Source organism: Dendrobates tinctorius, unplaced genomic scaffold, assembly GCF_039654945.1.
Source record: "Dendrobates tinctorius isolate UK_male_01 unplaced genomic scaffold, ASM3965494v1 ptg000001l, whole genome shotgun sequence".
Taxonomy (NCBI): Eukaryota; Metazoa; Chordata; class Amphibia; order Anura; family Dendrobatidae; genus Dendrobates; species Dendrobates tinctorius.
Window position 1 is genome coordinate 16,678,817 of NW_027361669.1, and position 22,468 is coordinate 16,701,284.

The 22,468-nt window shown below is 44.7% G+C and overlaps 1 protein-coding gene across 1 annotated transcript in view; it reads right to left on the reverse strand.

The window, feature by feature from the left end:
* Positions 1 to 22,468, reverse strand: part of NSD1 (nuclear receptor binding SET domain protein 1) — a 191,852-nt gene that overhangs the window by 79,794 nt on the left and 89,590 nt on the right. The window contains exon 11 of the mRNA XM_073569139.1: positions 15,287 to 15,427. Coding sequence (XP_073425240.1) covers positions 15,287 to 15,427 — 141 coding nt within the window. The remainder of the gene's footprint in view (positions 1 to 15,286; positions 15,428 to 22,468) is intronic.

Genomic DNA, 22,468 nt, shown 5'->3' on the forward strand with positions numbered 1-22,468 from the left:
AGTAGGTGACCTTTAACGGAGAATTTTTATCCCTGATCATGTTATCCGTCATGGGATTTTCTTGTGTAAATACTGTTGAAAAAAAGTCATTTAGCATACTGGCTTTTTCCTCATCCTCATCCACCATTTCACCCAGAGTATTTTTAAGGGGGCCAACACTATCATTTTTTAGTTTCTTACTATTTATGTAGTTAAAGAATATTTTGGGATTATTTTTACTTTCCCTGGCAATGAGTCTCTCTGTCTCAATCTTTGCTGTCTTGATTTGCTTTTTACAGAATTTATTTAATTCTCTGTATTTAGTTAATGCCTCATCACTACCTACTTGCTTTAATTCTCTAAATGCTTTATTTTTATCTGCCCCTTTTGGGGCTGAAAAAGACCCCCCTCGACTTATATTCGGGTCACGGTGCCAACTTACCTGGTCCCTGTCATCTCCGCGGTCCCCGGTGTTCGTCTGCGGTCCCCTGCAGCGTCCTGGCGGCGGGTGATAGGGCCGCAGCGGCGTTCAAAATCTCTGGGCGCCGCTCTCTTCCGTCCTCCAGCAGTGACGTGCAAAGCACGCGCCCTCTGCCTGAGTCACTGAAGAGCCGGCGACGCTCAGGAGCAGCTGTCATCAACATAGGTGAGTATATAGTGTTTTTTTTAAATTCCAGCAGGGGCAGCGGCAGCAACATGATAGGATTACCAGTAATCCTATCACTTTGGGGGCAGCATTACAGTATTTGGGCCACCATTCACTGTGCAGCATTTATGGGGGCATATGTTGTGCAGCGTTATTTGGGCCACCATTCACTGTGCAGCGTTTTGGGGCATACTGTATGTTGTGCAGCATTATTTGGGCCAGCATTCACTGTGCAGCATTTTGGGGGCATACTGTATGTTGTGCAGCATTATTTGGGCCAGCATTCACTGTGCAGCATTTTGGGGGCATACTGTATGTTGTGCAGCATTATTTGGGCCAGCATTCACTGTGCAGCATTTTGGGGGCATACTGTATGTTGTGCAGCATTAAATTTACCAGTATCTTTGGCAATTCCCACCCTAGACTTATACTCGAGTCAATAAGTTTTCCCAGGTTTTTGAGGCAAATTTAGGGGGATCGACTTATACTCGGATCGACTTATACTCGAGTATATAAGGTAATTTACTCCTTCAAACTTTGCTTTCGTCAAAGAATGCGTTTTGCAGCATTGCAGACCTTTGGCATTCTAGCAGTTAATTTGCTGAGGTAATCTGGAGAAATTTCACCCCATACTTCCAGAAGCCCCTCCCACAAGTTGGTTTGGCTTGATGGGCAGTTTTTGCGTACCATACGGTCAAGCTGCTCCTACAACAGCTCAATGGGGTTGAGATCTGGTGACTGCGCTGGCACTCCATTACAGATAGAATACCAACTGCCTGCTTCTTCCCTAAATAGTTCTTGCATCATTTGGAGGTGTGCTTTGGGTCACTGTCCTGTTCTAGGATGAAATTGGCTCCAATCAAGCGCTGTCCACAGGGTATGGCATGGAGTTGCAAAATGGTGTGATCCTTCCTTATTCAAAATCCCTTTTACCTTGTACAAATCTCTCACTTTACAGCACCAAGGCAACCCCAGAACATCACATTTCCTCCACCATGCTTGATAGATGGCGTCAGGCACTCTTCCAGCATTTTTTCAGTTGTTCTGCGTCTCACAAACGTACTTCTTTGTTATCCAAATACCTCAAACTTGGATTCGTCTGTCCATAACACTTTTTTCCAATCTTCCTCTGTCCAATGTCTGTGTTCTTTTGCCCATATTAATCTTTTCCTTTTATTAGCCAGTCTCCGATATGGCTTTTTCTTTGCCACTCTGCCCTGAAGGTCAGCATCCCGGAGTCGCCTCTTCACTGTAGACGTTGACACAGGCTTTTTGCGTACGCTATTTAATGAAGCTGCCAGTTGAGGACCTGTGAGGCGTCGATTTCTCAAACTGCAGACTCTAGCGTACTTGTCATGTTGCTCAGTTATGCAGTTGGGCCTCCCACTTCTCTTTGTACTCTGGTTAGAGCCTGTTTGTGCTCTCCTTTGAAGGGAGTAGTACACACCATTGTAGGTAATCTTCAGTTTCTTGGCAATTTCTCGCATGGAATAGCCTTCATTTCTAAGAACAAGAATAGACTGTCGCGTTTCACATGAAAGTTCTTTTTTTCTGGCCATTTTGAGAGTTTAATGGAACCAACAAATGTAATGCTCCAGATTCTCAACTAGCTCAAAGGAAGGTCAGGTTTATAGCTTCTCTAATCAGCCAAACTGTTTTCTGCTGTGCTAACATACTTCCACAAGGGTTTTTAAGGGTATTCTAACCATCCATTAGCCTTCTTACACAGTTAGCAAACACAAAGCACCATAAGAACACTGGAGTGACGGTTGTTGGAAATGGGCCTCTATACACCTATGAAGATATTGCATTACAAACCAGACGTTTGCAGCTAGAATAGTCATTTACCACATTAACAATGTATAGAGTGCATTCCTGAATCATTTAATGTTAGCTTCATTGGAAAAAGCTGTGCTTTTCTTTAAAAAATGAGGAAATTTCTAAGTGACCCTAAACTTTTGAACGGTAGAGTGAATATATATATATACACTCACTGGCCACTTTATTAGGTACACCATGCTAGTAACGGGTTGGACCCCCTTTTGCCTTCAGAACTGCCTCAATTCTTCGTGGCAGAGATTCAACAAGGTGCTGGAAGCATTCCTCAGAGATTTTGGACCATATTGACATGATGGCATCACACAGTTGGCGCAGATTTGTCGGCTGCACATCCCTGATGCGAATCTCCCGTTCCACCACATCCCAAAGATGCTCTATTGGATTGAGATCTGGTGACTGAGGAGGCCATTTGAGTACAGTGAACTCATTGTCATGTTCAAGAAACCAATCTGAGATGATTCGAGCTTTATGACATGGCGCATTATCCTGCTGAAAGTAGCCATCAGATGTTGGGTACATTGTGGTCATAAAGGGATGGACATGGTCAGCAACAATACTCAGGTAGGCTGTGGCGTTGCAACGATGCTCAATTGGTACCAAGGGGCCCAAAGAGTGCCAAGAAAAAATTCCCCACACCATGACACCACCACCACCAGCCTGAACCGTTGATACAAGGCAGGATGGATCCATGCTTTCATGTTGTTTACGCCAAATTCTGACCCTACCATCCGAATGTCGCAGCAGAAATCGAGACTCATCAGCCCAGGCAACGTTTTTCCAATCTTCTACTGTCCAATTTCGATGAGCTTGTGCAAATTGTAGCCTCAGTTTCCTGTTCTTAGCTGAGAGGAGTGGTACCCGGTGTGGTCTTCTGCTGCTGTAGCCCATCTGCCTCAAAGTTCGACGCACTGTGCGTTCAGAGATGCTCTTCTGCCTACCTTGGTTGTAACGGGTGGCAATTTGAGTCACTGTTGCCTTTCTATCAGCTCGAACCAGTCTGCCCATTCTCCTCTGACCTCTGGCATCAACAAGGCATTTCCGGCCACAGAACTGCCGCTCACTGGATTTTTTTTCTTTTTCGGACCATTCTCTGTAAACCCTAGAGATGGTTGTGCGTGAAAATCCCAGTAGATCAGCAGTTTCTGAAATACTCAGACCAGCCCTTCTGGCACCAACAATCATACCACGTTCAAAGGCACTCAAATCACCTTTCTTCCCCATACTGATGCTCGGTTTGAACTGCAGGAGATTGTCTTGACCATGTCTACATGCCTAAATGCACTGAGTTGCCGCCATGTGATTGGCAGATTAGAAATTAAGTCTTAACACACAGTTGGACAGGTGTACCTAATAAAGTGGCCAGTGAGTGTGTGTGTATATATATATATATATATATATATATATATATATATATATATATATATATATATATATATATATATATACACACATACACATATATACATACACATACATACACACACACACACTGTGTATGTGTGTGTGTTTGCGTGTGTGTGTCACTGACATCTATATATCTGTGTGTACACCGTATTTTCCGGCGTATAAGACAGCCTTTTAACCCCTGAAACCCTTCTTAAAAGTCGGGGGCCGTCTTATACGCTGGGTGCAGACCAATCTGCATATGGTTGGGGGGAGTGGTCCCGATGATGAAGGGGGAGGGGGCGTCTCACAGGGCAGGTGTAAGGCTGGTTTCACATTAGCGCATTTTCAGCGCGCGCACGGCCGGGGGTAGCTCCGCCCCCGAGCCGGCTCTCTGCCCGGCGTGCCCGCCCCTTGCTTGTAGCGCCGCCAACTAGCGGACAGCGGCGCCTGCGATCGGCGCACCCTATCTTTAGCATAGGGTGCGCAGATCGTGCGCAGGCCGTGCGCTACTTGCGCTTTGACCTGTGCTGCGCACTTTTGACGGTGCGCCGTGCGCGCCAAAATCAAACTTTTCGGATTTTGGCGCGCACGGCGCACCGTCAAAAGTGCGCAGCGCAGGTCAAAGCGCAACTAGCGCACGGCCTGCGCACCCTATGCTAAAGATAGGGTGCGCCGATCGCAGGCGCCGCTGTCCGCTAGTAGGCGGCGCTACAAGCAAGGGGCGGGCACGCCGGGCAGAGAGCCGGCTCGGGGGCGGAGCTACCCCCGGCCGTGCGCGCGCTGAAAATGCGCTAATGTGAAACCAGCCTAAGTGGAGTTATCCCCTTTTACCTCATTGGTGGTAGTGGTGCTATCTGCGGGTCTCTGTGCTGGGGGCGGCTGCGGCAGCTCTTTGTCCAGCGTCGGGGCTCCACCGGCATTTCCTCAAAGCCTGGAGGCCCCCGCAGCTCCATTACTGCGATGCGGTGGCCTCCGGGAAAATGGCCGCTGTGGGCGGCGCATGCTCAGATTCAGATCTCATCCCGAGTTCTAGAGAGACTATATCTGAATCTGAGCATGCACCGCCCACAGCGGCCATTTTCTCGGAGGCCTCCGCATCGCAGCAATGGAGCTGCGGGGGCCTCCAGGCTTTGAGGAAATGCCAGCGGAGCCCCGACGCTGGACAAAATGCTGCCGCAGTCGCCCCCCAGCACAGAGCCCCCACGCTGCACAAAAAGGAGCCACTGCCCCCCAGCACAGAGCCACCAAACTGCTGAAGGAGGAGCCGCCACCCCCCGCACAGAGACCCGCAGATAGGACCACTGCCACCAATGAGGTAAAAGTGGGATGATAACTCCACTTACATCTTCACTATGAGATGCCCCCTCCCTTCGTCATCGGGACCACTCCCCCACCATATGCAGATTGCTCTGCACCCGGCGTATATGTGACACGGCGTATAAGACGACCTGCCGACTTTTAAGATGATTTTATATTTTAACTGGAAAAGTTGGGGGGTCGTCTTATAAGCCGGAAAATACGGTATATCTATTTTAACCTGTCAGTGTAATTTTACTGTACGTGGCACATGAATTGCCAGCTTTTCAAAGGATCTAGAGGTATGGTTCTACAGAAAGTTGTTTTTCCTCTGGGGGCAAGCAACTTTATTAGCATGCACAAAGACACAAGTTAGCCCCAAAAACGTATGAAAAAAAAGCGCCAAAATCGCGAACAAAAACGCATAAAAACATGCGTTTTTGCCGCAGCTTTTTTCCTGCCAAGAAACCAGGTTTTGCTGCAAAAAAAAAAAATAAAAATGCAGCAAAAATGCCCAGTGTGAACATATCTTTATACAGCAAAGTAAACAGAAAATAAAAAGGTTTGATAGTCAGTTGTGTACTTAAAGGGTTTCAGCCTTTTAAAAAGGAAGGCCATTCCTTAAAACTCCATAAATTATTACATTTTTGTATGCCCAACTTTCGGCATCCCGACAATCATCTGTTTAATGGGGCGACAGCGCTCATGCAAGCAACTTCACATCTATATGCAAAGTGCTTTTTATCTACGCTGTATTTTTTTTTTTTTTTTTTTTTGCAGTATTCTCCCAGCCACTCACAAAGTAGAAACTTGAATGCTGAAAGGTGTTGAATGCCTAATAGTATAATACTATAATGCAAAGCTACGTATTTAGGCTTCAAATGTAGCATAGCAATTACCGTATATACTCGTGTATAAGCTGATCTGTGTATAAATCCAAAGGACATGTAATATCTGTCTGAAACACGTAAGGTAGTCTTGCCTGTCATGGTGGCTTATTAATATGATTTTAAAACCTTCCTAATAAATGTGAGTTATCTTTTTTCACTAATTTTGGTGCTGGAGACCCCCTCTTTTTTTCCTTTGGATTTATAGCGCCAGTTGAACTGCACTGGACATCTCCTGGCATCAAACCGCTTATGGACTATATGGACACTGATGTAAGGTAGGCTGAATATTTTTTCCTCTTTTTTGGCTATTGACCTGTGTATAAGCCGACCCTCCTAATTTTGCCACAAAAAACTGGGAAAACGTATTGACTCGCGTATAAGCCTAGGGTGGAAAATGCAGCAGCTACTGGTAAATTTCAAAAATAAAAATAGATCCCAATAAAAGTAAAATTAATTGAGACATCAGTAGGTTAAATGTTTTTGAATATCCACACTAAATCAGGAGCCCCATATAATGCTCCATACAGTTCATGATGGGCCAAATAAGATGCTCCATAAAAAATACACCCAATATAAATGCTGCACAAAGGTTAATAATGGCCCCATAAGATGCTCCATAGAATATGTGCTGAATCACCGCCCATATGTTACTGCATGTGCCAGTTTGTTTTGTCCCCTTTTATATTGGTCTCTTTTTGCTTTGCTTTCAGAATATGCCAGAGTGCGGATATAGTGGGGGGTGAAGTCGTGCGACTTCAGTGTTTTTGTGCATCAGATGTGTTGGGACTTTTTGCAGGGTTTTTTGCGTGATTGCAGACAGTATCTTTCTTTTCCAGTCTTGTTTAGTCAGTGTGAGCCCCGTTGTTTGCTCAGTCTATTCTTCTGCCTGCGTTTGTGTTTTCATGTTGTCTCACTGACAATATATGTTTGGGGGTTATCTATTCCTATGGGGTCTGCTCCGGGGCAGTTTAGATTTCCCCTTTCTTGCTTTAGGCTTAGTTAGCTCTCTGGCTGTGCCGAGGCATCTAGGGATCATCGTGGGTACGCTCCACGGCTACTGCTAGTTGTGTGGACAGGATCAGGGGTCTGCATCCGCTTAGTTACCAACCTCTCTGGTTTTCTGTGGCTTAGAATGGGCCTGCTATCCTCCTCGGTGACCCATTCATAACACTGCCCCATAAAATGCTCCATAGATTATGCCCCCATAAGCTGCGCCATAGATTATGCCCCCATAAGATGCTCCATGGATTATGCCCCCATAAGATGCTCCATGGATTATGCCCCCATAAGATGCTCCATGGATTATGCCCCCATAAGATGCTCCATAGATTATGCCCCCATATTCTGCCCCATAAAATGCTCCAGATTATGCCCCCACATGCTGCCCCCAAAAGATGCTCCATAGATTATGTCCCCATAAGATGCTCCATAGATTATGCCCCCATATGCTGCCCCCATAAAATGCTACATATTATGCCCCCATATGCTGCCCCCATAAAATGCTCCATAGATTATGCCCCCATAAAATGCTCCAAAGATTATGCCCCCATATGCTGCCCCACAAGATGCGCCATAGATTATGCCCCCATAAAATGATCCATAGATTATGCCCCCATATGCTGCGGCGGGCTGCTGAAATAAGAAAAAAAAAAAAATGACATACTCACCTGTCCGTCGCTGGGGCCAGGTTCCGGGGCGCCGAGCAGGCGGGGACAGGTGCTGGTGTCGCCGCTGGCTCAGGACCCTGGCACTGGCGATATTAACCTGTCACCGATCCATCGCTGCGCCCGCTCTTCCGGGTCTTCTGTCAGTGACGTTCAGGCAGAGGGCACGGCGCGCACTATGTCACCGCGCCCTCTGACTTGAACATCACCGACAGAGGACGCGGAGGACAGAGTAGCGCGCAGTGATGGACCGGGGACAGGTGAATATTGCATATACTTACCCCCTCCTGGCGCGGTCTCTGCAGCCCCGCTTCTCCCGGTCTCAGGCTCCTTCCTTCAGTAGTCATGTGGTACTGTTCATTGAAGACATGAATATGCGCACACCGTGACCGCTGAAGGCAGGAGCCTGAGACCGGGAGAAGCGGCGGGGGGGGGTTTCGGGCAGCAGCGACACGCTGGGGGGGAAGGGGGGAGCATGATCCGTCACCCCCGCTGACCCCAGGTATATGACTCGCGTATAAGCCGAGAGGGGGATTTTCAGCCCAAAAACATGGGCTGAAAATCTCGGCTTATACGCGATTGTATGTGGTAAATAAAATGTGGAGAAAATCCAATCTACCCGAAGATTTCATCCATTATAAGTTTATGCTTAAAACATAAAACACTGTCCTTCACCTCTCAAAACAAACCTATTTCAACACCCTCATCACCTCACCGAAACGTCACTTTTCATTCCCTACTTAACCCAAGAGTACAGGCCCCAACCACGAATCTCCATGCTGACGATCTGGCTAATTATTTCAAAGAAATAATTGACCATATCAGACAGGAAATTATCTCCCAATCCCCTCATACCATGCACTATCCTCCCTCCCCCACTGCATCTAGCTCACAGTCTGATTTTGAACCAGTCACAGAAAAAAAGCAGTAAATCAGGCTCCTTGCATCTTCTCGCCCTACCACTTGCACCAGTGACCCAATTCCATCACATCTAATTTAGGCCCTTTCCCCTGCTGTCACCACTCACCTAACTAAAATATTTAACCCCTCTCTCTCTCTTCCGGTATCTTTCCTTCGTCATTTAAGCATGCCATCATGCAGCCATTACTTAAAAAACCATCCCTTGACCAAAACTGTGCCACTAACTATAAAGACCTGTCTCTAATCTTCCCTTCATCTCTAAACTCCTGGAACGCCTGGTCCACTCAAGTTTTATCAGCTCTCAGATAACTCTACTCGACCCTCTAAAATACGGTTTCCGCTCTCTACACTCTACTGAAACTGTCCTCACTAAAGTCTCTAATGATTTTCTAACAGCTAAATCTAACGGAGTAGTTAACATTAATTCTCTTGGATCTCTCCACAGCATTCGACACTGTGGATCATCAACTCCTCCTCACTATTCTCCGTTTCACTGTCCTCAAGGACAAGGTTCTCTCTTGGTTCTCCTATCTCTATGACCGCTCCTTTACTGTATCTTTTGCTGGCTTCTCCTGCTCTCATCTTCCCCTTACTGTTGGGGTTCCGCAAGGATCGGTTCTAGGCCCCCTCCTTTTCTCTTTGTATACTGCCCCTATTGGTCAAGAAATCAGTAGATTTGGGTTCCAGTACCATCTTTATGCTGATGACACTCAATTATACACTTCTCCTGATATCACGCCTGCCTTTTTGGAAAACACCACTGATTGTCTTATCGCTGTCTCTAAGATGTCCTCCCTATATCTGAAACTGAACCTGTCAAAAACTGAAATGCTCGTGTTTCCTCCCTCTACTAACCTACCTATGCCCGACATTGCCATTTTCGTGTGTGGTTCCACCATTACTCACCAGCAATATGCCTGCTGTCTTGGGGTCATACTTGATTCTGAGCTTTTATTCACCCCCCACATCCGATCACCGGCTCGCTCTTGTTATCTGCACCTCAAAAACATTTCTAGAATTCGACCCTTTATTACTTTCGACTCTGCAAAAACTCTAATGTTTCTCTTATTCATTCTCGTCTGGACTATTGAAACTCTCTTCTAATCGGTCTCCCTCTTACCAAACTCTCCCCTCTCCAGTCCATCCTGAATGCTGCAGCCAGGATCATATTCCTCACCAATCGCTATACCGATGCCTCTACCTTGTGCCAGTCCTTAAAAAAAAAACGCCTTAAAAACGCAATTGTTCAGACTGGCCTATCGCCTCAACGCACTAACCTAAATATCCCTGTGTGGCTCATTTCAAAATTTTTTACCATATCCAGGTTCCTCGCATCATGTTCTCACATGCTTTTTGCATTTAATAGCCCTCTGTATCTGTACTGTTACATATTTAGACTGTTAAATGGTTCATGCAGCAACAGGAACACCCGATTCTTACACTAGGGATGGTCCAAACAATAAAAACAATAAAAGCAATTGCTACCATCCACCTTTCGTGTCTCCCCTTTTCCCTTATACGGTCATGGCCAAAAGTTTTGAGAATGACAAATATTATATTGTCACATTATCTGCTGCCCTCAGGTTTTTATGTGTGTTTGTCAGATGTTTTTATCACATACAGAAATATAATTGCAATCATATTATGAGTAACAAAAGGTTATATTGACAGTTAGAATGAGTTAATGCAGCAAGTCAATATTTGCAGTGTTGACCCTTCTTCAGGACCTCTGCAATTCTCCCTGGCATGCTCTCAATCAACTTCTGGATCAAATCCTGACTGATAGCAGTCCATTCTTGCAAAATCAATGCTTTTATTTTGTCTGAATTTGAAGGTTTTTGTTTGTCCAACCGTCTCTTGATGATTGACCACAAGTTCTCAATGGGATTAAGATCTGGGGAGTTTCCAGGCCATGGTCCCAAAATCTCTATGTTTTGTTCCCTGAGCCATTTAGTTATCGCCTTTGCTTTATGGCAAGGTGCTCCATCATGTTGAAAAAGGCATTGTTGATCTCCAAACTGCTCTTGAACGGTTGGGAGAAGTTGCTCTTGGAGGACATTCTGGTACCATTCTTTATTCATGGCTGTGTTTTTAGGCAAGACTGAGAGAGAGCCCATTCCCTTGGCTGAGAAGCCATCCCACACATGAATGGTTTCAGGATGCTTGACAGTTGGCATGAGACAAGACTGGTGGTAGCGCTCACCTGGTCTTCTCCGAATAAGCCGTTTTCCAGATGTCCCATACAATCGAAAAGGGGATTCATCAGAGAAAATGACTTTACCCCAGTCCTCAGCAGTCCACTCCCTGTACCTCTTGCAGAATATCAGTCTGTCCATGATGTTTTTTCTGGAGAGAAGTGGCTTCTTTGCTGCCCTCCTTGAGACCAGGCCTTGCTCCAAGAGTCTCCGCTTCACAGTGCGTGCAGATGCACTCACACCTGCCTGCTGACATTCCTGAGCAAGCTCTGCACTGCTGGTAGCCCGATCCCGCAGCTGAAACACTTTTAAGAGACGGTCCTGGCACTTGCTGGTCTTTCTTGGGCGCCCTGGAGCCTTTTTGGCAACAAGGGAACCTCTCCCCTTGAAGTTCTTGATGATGCGATAGATTGTTGACTGAGGTGCAATCTTTCTAGCTGCGATACTCTTCCCTGTTAGGCCATTTTTGTGCAGTGCAATGATGACTGCACGTGTTTCTTTAGAGATAACCATGGTTAACAGAAGAGAAACAATGATGCCAAGCACCAGCCTCCTTTTAAAGTGTCCAGTGGTGTCATTCTTACTTAATCATGACAGACTGATCTCCAGCCCTGTTCTCATCAACACCCACACCTGTGTTAATGGAGCAATCACTGAAACGATGTTAGCTGGTCCTTTTTATTTAAATGTTTTTTATTAAGTTTTGTGAATTTTTTAACAGGAAAGGAAAGAAAGTGGGAAAGGGTTAGGTAAGGAAAGAATACCCCCTTTAAATACAGGGAGACCCCCAGATGGGGGATAGACAGGTATACAAACATAAAATACCATAATTACATCATACGTACAAAAATAAAAGCTGTAGTTGCATGTTACCTGTCCCGTCCGTAACCACTAGGTGGTCTAGGACCTGTTTGGGGGCTTTACCCCCCCGTCCTCAACCACACAAGGTGGCTCTAGGACTGATTGGGGGTAAAAAAAGGTTCAAACAAAGCTACAAAAGCAAATACCTGCTTAATCTACATGAATATACCAAAATAAAAAAAAAAAACCTAAGCACTAGAAACGTAGTTTGGACCATGTAAGGGGAAAGTTCAGCTTTATTCTCAAATCTACTCATGGAATATAAACCTCAGATCACAATTATATCTGACATATATGTGAAAAGCTTTGAAAGGTCCCAGTGAGACCAAGGTTTCACGATAATAAAATCCAATCGAGATCCCAGGTTCAGGTATGATGTAAACAGAGGTCTTGCACAGATGAATATAAATTTTTGGGAAGATGATTATTAGAAATAAGTCCAGCATCTCTAAGGAAGTCTATACCATCCCGCGGAGACAGAATATGAATTATGTTTGAAGCATAATGTAGAATTTTGTGACCAATTACAGTCAATGCTAGCCCGGCGAAGCTCAGTTGTTATTTGTAAAAATGACCTACGTTTTTGTATAGTGTTTTTACACAGATCCTTAAAAAAAACTAAGTTTTTATAGGGAGACGAAAGAAAACTAGAATTTTTTGTTAAACCAAGAAGGGTGTTTCTGACCCAGTTAGGATAAAATGAGACAATAACATCTCTAGTTAAGTCAGACGGCAGGGAGGAAGGTCTACGAATCCTAAATATTTTTTCAATTAGATTTTTACCTTTAGTTTCCGGAAATAAGTAAGACATCATTGAGGAAACATACTCCCTCAATCTAGTTGGTTGAACTGACTCGGGAATACCCCTGATTTTTACATTATTTTTCCTCTTCAAATCCTCAAAATTGGACAACGAACATCTGAATGAGGCAATCTCCTTCTGTATATCCCTCAAAGAATCCGAGAACTCGTGAAATTTTGATGCTTCAATAGAGGAGAATTCAGATTGTTTAAACGTAGATTTTACTGTAGAGAGGGAAATATCAGGTGTAGTGTTAGGTTTTATTACATTCTCGCTGACTATAATTGAAAAGATACTTTTCATAAGTTGCTTAATCGAGTTTCCTAATATTTTAATTTTGTCTATTCCTGGGTCTCTCACCTTGCTAATCCCCAGATCATTCAACGAAACTAAAAGGGTTTTGCATGATTTAATCAGGAAATCCTCAACGGGGAAACTCCCAGGAACCAATATATTATGTAGCGAGAATGGATCAGTAAATACCTCCTTAATATCAGTCTCTGTCTTTTCTTGAGCTATATCAGTTTTATCATCTTGAGAAGACATATTATCACCAGATTCTCCATTACTGATAGAGCTCTCAGACATAAAGGAACGTATCGAAGATGCCTCATCCGTATCGCTTATATCAACTGAATCAATCAGATCGTTTTCTGAGTCCCCGAGAGAGGCTCTCTCCTCCCCAGAGGCCTCCGAGTCTGCATTTTCTAATTCCTCCCCACCGTCAGACGATGGTTCTGACTTATTATAATTTAGTCCCGACTGGTGATTAGAAGAAACCTCCCTATTTGTGTATAAAGCGAAAAGGTCATTTTCAAGTCGAGCAAACAAAGCACTTGACTCTTCCTTCATAGATTGGAGAATATTATCCAGCCCAAACTCTTCCTGTCTAGAGGAAACGCAAACTGATTTTTCATGAAAGCCGTTTTTTTGTAGCCCCATGTCAATACCAGAATCTACTAATAATCGCTTGTCCCCAACACTTTTTTGAAATCCCATATTGAGATCTATCTCACGGGATGACCGGGCCCCCCCATAGTACGGTGATTTTATCTCCCCATCTAATAATTGTTTAGTTGTGTTTAATGGTATAAATTCCGCTGCATCATGTCGCAAAGCACTATTAAGATGTTTGATAGAAGGTGTTAATGATGTAACAGGTGTACATAATGATAAATCTGCGGTAGATTTAAGTAGCGGTAGTTCAATCGTTTCGGCTCTGCTACATCTCTCCTGGAGCACTACTACAACGTCAGACCTTTTCCCCCATTTCCCTCCTCCACCGATAGTGCTGTGCGGACACCAGAATCCAACAAAGGTGCAGGAACCTCAGCACTGCTATATTCCAATGGCCGCGCTGTTGCAACACCTGATGTAGTCATCTGACCAAAGTTCTCCCCTGAAGCCTGTATGGCTCTGACTTCAGAGGCCCCCAGCGGCCCTATGCATGCCGCTGATCGGACTCCCGACTGTCCCTTAATATCCCCAGATCCACCACAGATGGGCGACCCCCCAGATCCGCTCACCGGAGAAGAAGAAAAGGAAGAAGATCCCCCGTCACGGCTCCTCCATTGTCGCGCGGCCGCGGCTTTCACCGCGATCTCCCCGCTATGATCCTTCACAGCGGGGATTGCTCCAGGTGCCGGGGACCTCACCGCTGATGTCGCAACAGATCCACGTGGGTTTCCCGGTGTAGAAGATCCATCTGAGGGCGGCACAGCTGATCCCAGCAGCGGCGCCGCAGTGTTTCCACTGCCGCTCCTCTTCTGCAGCCACGTGGCTTCAGCCTTCACCGCGGTCTCCCCGCTTTGATCTTGTGAAGCGGGGACCGCTCCAGCTGCCGAGGACAACGCTGCCACATTCTCCACATGTTCACTCGGGCTTCCAGGTGTAGAGGATCCTTTTGAAGATTTCTCAGCGGGTTCCATCTGCGACGCTGCAGAGACTCCACCGCCGCTTCTCCCCTGCTGCCGCGCGGCTCCAACACTTAGCGCGGTCTGCCGATCTGCTCCCAAAACAGTGTCAGCCAGCCTCGGGGTCTCTCTGCATCCAAGGGAGCTCACCATTGAGGTCTGATCTGCCCTCTGGATCTCACTGGCTCCTTGTTTTTTCCTCCCGCTGCGTTGATCTGTCACATGGCTGGGTTGTTTACATCCAGCGTGGAGGCTTGGGCCCGACAGGCTCCCCAGGCTTCTTGGACCTGTTGGGCGGTCTCTTCTCACAGGAACCATTCTTTTTTTCTTGCAGCACCTCTTAGGCATCTTCTTATTAATCTGTGGCCGTTTATTCCACAAGTTAGCAGTCTTTTAGTAAGCTTAGAGTAGGGGAAAGCAGGAGCTCCTGGAAAACACGTCCGCTCTGCTCCCCTGCAAGCCACGCCCCCCGTTAGCTGGTCCTTTTAAGGCAGGGCTGCAATGATGTTGAAATGTGTTTTGGGGGATAAAGTTAATTTTCTAGGCAAATATTGACTTTGCAAGTAATTGCTGTTAAGCTGATCACTCTTTATAACATTCTGGAGTATATACAAATTGCCATTAGAAAAAATGAAGCAGTAGACTTTGCAAAAATTAATATTTGTGTCATTCTCAAAACTTTTGGCCATGACTGTAGATTGTAAGTTGGCGAGCAGGGCCCTCATTCATATTGGTATCCGTTTTGATCTGTGTGTTTATTGCTATGCGGTAATGTCTATTGTCTGTAGAAGTCCCCTCTATAATGTAAAGTGCTGCGGAATATGTTCGCGCTATAGAAATAAGTTATAACTTCTACTACCAATAAAAATGAGTCAAATGAATATAGCAGTGTACCTGACACACATTCTCCTTCATGGCAGCTCCACCACCACATCGCTCAAGCTGGGCCTTCTTTGACGCAGGTCCATGTTCATGCTCTAGCCCTTCTTCAGCTGTGTCACTTGGACTGGCTGCATCATTCTCGAGCAGATATCGCTAAAATAAGGGGACAAAAATATATATATAAAAAAAATTTCTATCATGTTTTCTTAGGCCTCTTTCACACATCAGTTTTTTGCCTTCAGGCGCGATCCGGCTTTTTTTGTAAAACCGGATCCGGCAAAATGCAATGCCGGATCCAGTTTTTCCCCATTGACTTGCATTAGCGCCGGATCGTGCCGGATGGCATTGCGTTTCATCCGTTTTTTGCCGGATCCGGCAACTTGTCTCATTCCGGCGTCTGGAAAAAACGGCTACTGTAACGTTTTTTGTCTCCGGCGAAAAAGCCGGAAGCGCCGGATCCGGCGCTTACAGCTTTTTGCTACAATGAAAGTCTATGGGCGCCGGAATGCGCCGGATCCAGAAAAAGACGGATCCAGCCACCGGATCCGGTTTTTTTAAGTCTGCGCATGCTCAGATCCAATTGGCCAGCCCCCAGGAACAGATATAACCTGCTAGACGGATCCAGCAAAAAAACGGATCCGTTTCTACAGTTCTCCAAAATTTATGCCGGATCCGTTTTTTCTAAAAATAGCCGGATCCTGCCTGACGGCAAAAAACTGATGTGTGAAAGTAGCCTTATGGAATACCTCCTAAAAAAATGAATCAAGTGAAAACTTTTTTTGTATAGCGCACTCGTGTTAAATAAAAAAGAGCAAAATGATAAACAGTTTAAAACAAAACAATGGAAGGGAAAAATAGGAAACCTTTGCCGCAACTTTAAATGATGTTGTCCATTGGGGAATTTGTATTTGTTTCTGTAGAGTGGTTTCCCACTTTTCAAAACATCTTGAGACTCATTATAAACTGGTCCATAGATACTATCTCACTCCGAATAGACGCAAATATTTTGGAGGAGGAGGATCTGGACTTTGCTGGCGCGGATGTGGAACACAAGCTGATCTGCTTCATGTATTCTGGGGATACCCTATTTTAACCCCTTCCCGACCTGTGACAGCGTATGCGTCATGAAAGTCGGTGCCAATCCGACCTATGACGCATACCCTGTGTCATGAATTCAAAGCCCCCTGCGGGTCGGGTGACCGGGGTCAATGAAAGGTCACCTGACCCGCAGATACAGGGGGCTTTGTAATTCACCACAGGGGGCGTGGCTTCGCCCCCACGTGGCTACGATCGCTCTGATTGGCTGTTAAAAGTGAAACAGCCAATCAGAGCGATAGTAATACTTCATCAATGAAAATTGATGAAATATTACAATCCAGCCATGGCCGATGCTGCAGTAGCATCGGACATGGCTGGAGACACCGATTTGACCCCCCCCACCGGCGATCGCCCCCCCTGCCACTGAATGACAGCGGCGATCTGCCGCCGCTGTCATCATCTGCCCCCCCCTCCCATTCCCTTCGCTCCCCGCCAGCTTCCGATCCCCCCTTCACCCACTCTCACCGCCCCCGACACCTTCCAAGTCCCCCCGTCGCTCCCGGTGTCCAGCGGGTCCGGTTCATGGGCGCCGCCATCTTAGAAAATGGCGGGCGCATGCGCAGTGCGCCTGCCCGAATCTGCCGGCTGCAGATTCCATTATTTCATTTTGATCACTCAGAGTGATCAAAATGAAATAAAAAGTAAATGAACCCCCCGATTATCACCCCCATAGGTAGGAAGAACTAATAAAATAAAGAAAATATTTTTATTTTTCCATCAGGGTTAGGGTTAGGGTTGGAAAGAGGGTTAGGGTTGGAAAGAGGGTTAGGGTTGGAAAGAGGGTTAGGGTTGGAAAGAGGGTTAGGGTTGGAAAGAGGGTTAGGGTTGGAAAGAGGGTTAGGGTTGGAAAGAGGGTTAGGGTTGGAAAGAGGGTTAGGGTTGGAAAGAGGGTTAGGGTTGGAAAGAGGGATAGGGTTGGAAAGAGGGATAGGGTTGGAAAGAGGGATAGGGTTAGAATTAGGGTTAGGCTTGTGGTTAGTGTTATGGTTAGTGTTGGGTTTAGGGGTGTGTTGGGGTTAGGGTTGGGATTAGGGATGTGTTGGGGTGTGTTGGGGTTAGGGTTGGAGTTAGAATTGAGGGGTTTCCACTGTTTAGCCACATCAGGGGGTCTCCAAACGCGACATGGTGCAACCTTTGATTCCAGCCAATTTTGCGTTCAAAAAGTCAAATGGTGCTCACTCCCTTCCAATCCCCGTGTGCCCAAACAGTGGTTTACCCCCACATATGGGGTATCAGCGTACTCAGGAAAAATTGCACAACAACTTTTGGGGTCTAATTTCTCCTGTTACCCTTGGGAAAATAAAAAATTGGGGGCTAGAAAATTATTTTTGTGGAAAAAAAAATGTTTTTTTCATGTCTCTGCATTATAAACTTCTGTGAAGCACTTGGGGGTTGAAAGTGCTCACCATACATCTACATAAGTTCCTTGGAAGGTCTAGTTTCCAAAATGGGGTCACTTGTGGGGGGTTTCCACTGTTTAGGCACATCAGGGGCTCTGCAAACGTAATGACGACTGCAGACTATTCCATCAAAGTCTGCATTTCAAAACGTCACTACTTCCATTCCGAGTCCTGACGTGTGCCCAAACAATGGTTCCCCCACACATATGGGGTATCAGCATACTCAGGACAAATTGGACAACAACTTTTGGGGTCCAATTTATCCTGTTACCCTTGTGAAAAAAAAAAATTGCGGGCTAAAAATCATTTTTTTTGAGGGAAAAAAATGATTTTTTATTTTCACGGCTCTGCGTTATAAACTTGTGAAGCACTTGGGGGTTCAAGGTGCTCACCATACATCTAGATAAGTTCCCTGGGGGGGTCTAGTTTCCAAAATGGGGTCACTTGTGGGAGGTTTCTACTGTTTAGGCACACAGGGGCTCAGCAAATGTAACATGACGTCCGCAGACCATTCCATCAAAGTCAGCATTTCAAAATGTCACTACTTTCCTGCTGAGACCCAACGTGTGCCCAAACAGTGGTTTCCCCCCACATATGGGGTACCAGCGTACTCAGGACAAACTGGACAACAACTTTTGGGGTCCAATTTCTCCTGTGACCCTTGTGAAAATAAAAAATTGAGAGCTAAAATTTCATTTTTTGAGGAAAAAAAAGTTTTTTTATTTTCATGACTCTGCGTTACAATCTTCTGTGAAGCACTTCGGGGTTCAAGGTGCTCACCACACATCTAGGCAAGTTCCTTATGGGGTCTAGTTTCCAAAATGGGGTCACTTGTGGGGGGTTTCCACAGTTTAGGAACATCAAGGGCTCTGCAAATGTAACATGATGCCCGCAGACCATTCCATCAAAGTCTGCATACCAAAACGTCACTACTTCCCTTCCGAGCCCTGACGTGTGCCCATACAGTGGTCATCCCCCACATATGGGGTATCAGCGTACTCAGGACAAACTAGACAACTTTTGGGGTCCAATTTCTCCTGTTACCCTTGTGAAAAAAAAACATTGCGGGCTAAAATGATTTTTTATTTTCACGGCTCTGCGTTACAATCTTCTGTGAAGCACTTGGGGTTCAAGGTGCTCACCACACATCTAGATAAGTTCCTTGGGGGGTCTTGTTTCCAAAATGGGGTCCCTTGTGGGGGGTTTCTACTGTTTAGGCACACAGGGGCTCAGCAAATGTAACATGATGCCCGCAGACTATTCCATCAAAGTCAGCATTTCAAAATGTCACTACTTCCCTTCCGAGCCCCGACGTGTGCCCAAACAGTGGTCTCCCCCCACATATGGGGTACCAGCGTACTCAGGACAAACTGGAAAACAACTTTTGGGGTCCAATTTATCCTGGTACCCTTGTGAAAAAAAAAAAATTGCAGACTAAAAAATTTTTTTTTAGGAAAAAAAAAAGTTTTATTTTCACTGCTCTGCATTATAAACTTCTGTGAATCACCTGGGGGTTCAAAGTGCTCACTATGCATCTAGATAAGTTCCTTAGGGGTCTAGTTTCCAAAATGGGGTCATTTGTGGGGGAGCTCCAAAGTTTAGGCACACAGGGGATCTCCAAACACGACATGGTGTCCGCTAACGATTGGAGCCAATTTTCATTTCAAAAAGTCATATGGCGCTCATTCCCTTCTGCGCCCTGCCGTGCACCCAAACAGTGCCCCCCCCCCACATATAGGGTACCAGCGTACTCAGGACAATCTGGACAACAACTTTTGTGGTCCAATTTCTCCTGTTACCCTTGTGAAAATAAAAAAATAGCGTGCTAAAAAATAATTTTTGAGGAAAAAAAAATGATTTTTTATTTTCACTGCTCTATGTTATAAACTTTTGTGAGGCACTTGGGGGTTCAAAGTGCTCACTACACATCTAGATAAGTTCCTTAAGGGGTCTAGTTACCAAAATGGTGTCACTTGTGGGGGAGCTCCAATGTTTAGGCACACAGGGGCTCTCCAAACGCGACATGGTGTCCGATAACGATTGGAGCTAATTTTCCATTCAAAAAGTCAAATGGCGCTCCTTCCCTTCCGGGCCCTGCCCTGCACCCAAACAGTGGTTTATGACCACATATGAGGTATTGGTGTGCTCAGGAGAAATTGCCCAACAAATTTTATGATCCATTTTATCCTGTTGCCCATGTGAAAATGAAAAAACTGAGGCTAAAAGATAATTTTTGTGAAAAAAAAGTATTTTTTTTTTTTTACAGATCAATTTGAGAAGCACCTGGGGGTTCAAAGTGATCACTATGCATCTAGATAAGTTCCTTGGGGGGTCTAGTTTCTAAAATGGGGTCACTTGTGGGGGAGCGCCAGTGTTTAGGCACACAGCGACTCTCCAAACGCGACATGGCAACTGCTAAATATTCCAGCATTTTTTCCATTCAAAAAGTCAAATGGTGCTCCTTCCCATCTGAGCCCTGCCGTACGCCCAAACAGTGGTTTATGACCACATGAGGTATCGGTGTACTCAGGGGAAATTGCCCAACAAATTTTAGGATCCATTTTATCCTGTTGCCCATGTGAAAATGAAAAAATTGATGCTGAAAGGAAATTTGTGTTGGAAAAATTAAAATGTCCATTTTTTCCTTCCACATTGCCTTAGCTGTTGTGAAACACCTGAAGGGTTAATAATAATCTTGAATGTGGTTTTGAGTAGCTTGAGGGGTGCAGTTTTTAGAATGGTGTCACTTTGGGGTATTTTCTGCCATATAGACCCCTCAAAGTGACTTCAAATGTGAGGTGGTCCATAAAAAAAATGGTTTTGTAAATTTTGTTGTAAAAATGAGAAATCGCTGGTCAACTTTAAACCCTTATAACTTCCTAACAAAAAAATATTTTGCTTCCAAAATTGTGCTGATGTAAAGTAGACATGTGGTAAATGTTATTTAGTAACTATTTTGTGTCACATAACTCTCTAGTTGAACAGAATAAAAATTCAAAATTTGAAAATTGCGAAATTTTCAAAATTTTCGCCAAATTTCTGATTTTTTCACAAATAAATGCAAAAATTATCGACCTAAATTTACCACTAACATGAAGCCCAATATGTCACGAAAAAACAATCTCAGAATCGCTAGGATGCGTTGAAGCGTTCCAGAGTTATTACCTCATAAAGGGACACTGGTCAGAATTGCAAAAAATGGCCAGGTCATTAAGGTCAAAATAGGCTGGGTCATGAAGGGGTTAAAGGTATATTGGCTCAAGGTTTTTCATTTAATCTCGATTATATGCAACTGGCGTGTCCAACCACATCCAGCTTTAGCCTTGCTACTCATTGGAATCTATAGGTCCAAAAAGAAAAATTCTTGGTCGCTCATATTCTAATGTCTGCTGTGTATCTAATAGCGAAAGGTTGGAACAACATGCAACCACCTGATGTTGTTACATTGATTATGCTGGTTGATAAACACTACACATATGAAAAAATTCACTATATCAATAACCTATCAATAAAACTATTTGGAGACAGATGGAATAAATGGATAGAACTCAAATCTAAAATAGAAGATACTTTTATAGTCTGAACCCTTCTCTCTTTTCATTTATATTGTGCTCAAAACTTCATATTTCCAGTTGCCTGCCGGTGTCACTACAGTTGCCTATTGGTTTCGTTTTGTTAACTGTTGATTGCATTCATCTCAAGTGTCGCTGTTTTTGATATAAGATGGAAATTGGTATCTTATTGTATTGCATTGATATACAGTGTCCTAAACTCTATATAGCAATGACGCGCACTATATGAATGTATGTTTCATATTTCTGTTATCTTGAAAACTTTAATAAAAACATTGTTAAAGAAAAATTGGAAAACCTAAAGCTTGCTGTGACACTGGGATCTTCACTCTTTACATTAAATTAGTATGTAAACACATTTTTACTCGCCTGTGGTAAATCACAAATGAGAATCCCCATGGGACATGAACTAGCCAATGAAAGAGGACTTCAATGTTTTAAAAAGTCACATGGTAGGCCATGTTCCTTTGTCACAATGGTGAAGACAAAGGCAGTTCTGAGGTCCTCAGACAACTCTTTATTAGCAAACCCAAGACTTCCAAAGGGTATAAGGCCATCTCCAAAGACCTTGGTATCCCAGTTTCAACAGTGCGCAATGTTATTAAGAAGTTTGCCAAACATAACCGTCAAGAACCTCTCTGGACGTGGGGGAAAGAGGAAAATTGACAAGACAAGTCTTTGAAGGTTGAAGCAAATGGTGGATAAAACACCACGTCAAACATAAAAATACCTGAAGGATAATCTGGAGCAGTCTAGGGTCATGGTTTCAATAAGTACCATTTGCTGCATACTAACCCAAGCAGAGCCTTATGTGTGAAGGCCAGGGAAGAAACCATTGCTTTAAAAATAAATAAATAAATAAATAAAAAAGGACATAAAAAGGAACAACTAATTTCTGCCAAAGAGTACCTTAGTACCTTGACAAACCACAATCCTTTTGGGAAAATGTTCTGTCAACAGCTGAACCCAAAATAGAGCTTTTGGGCAATGCAAAGCAACAGTTTGTTTACAGAGGGTGAAATAGGGATTTTAGTGTACTCACCGTAAAATCCTTTTCTCCGAGCCAATCATTGGGGGACACAGACAGTGGGTGTTATGCTGCTGGCCACTAGGAGGACACTAAA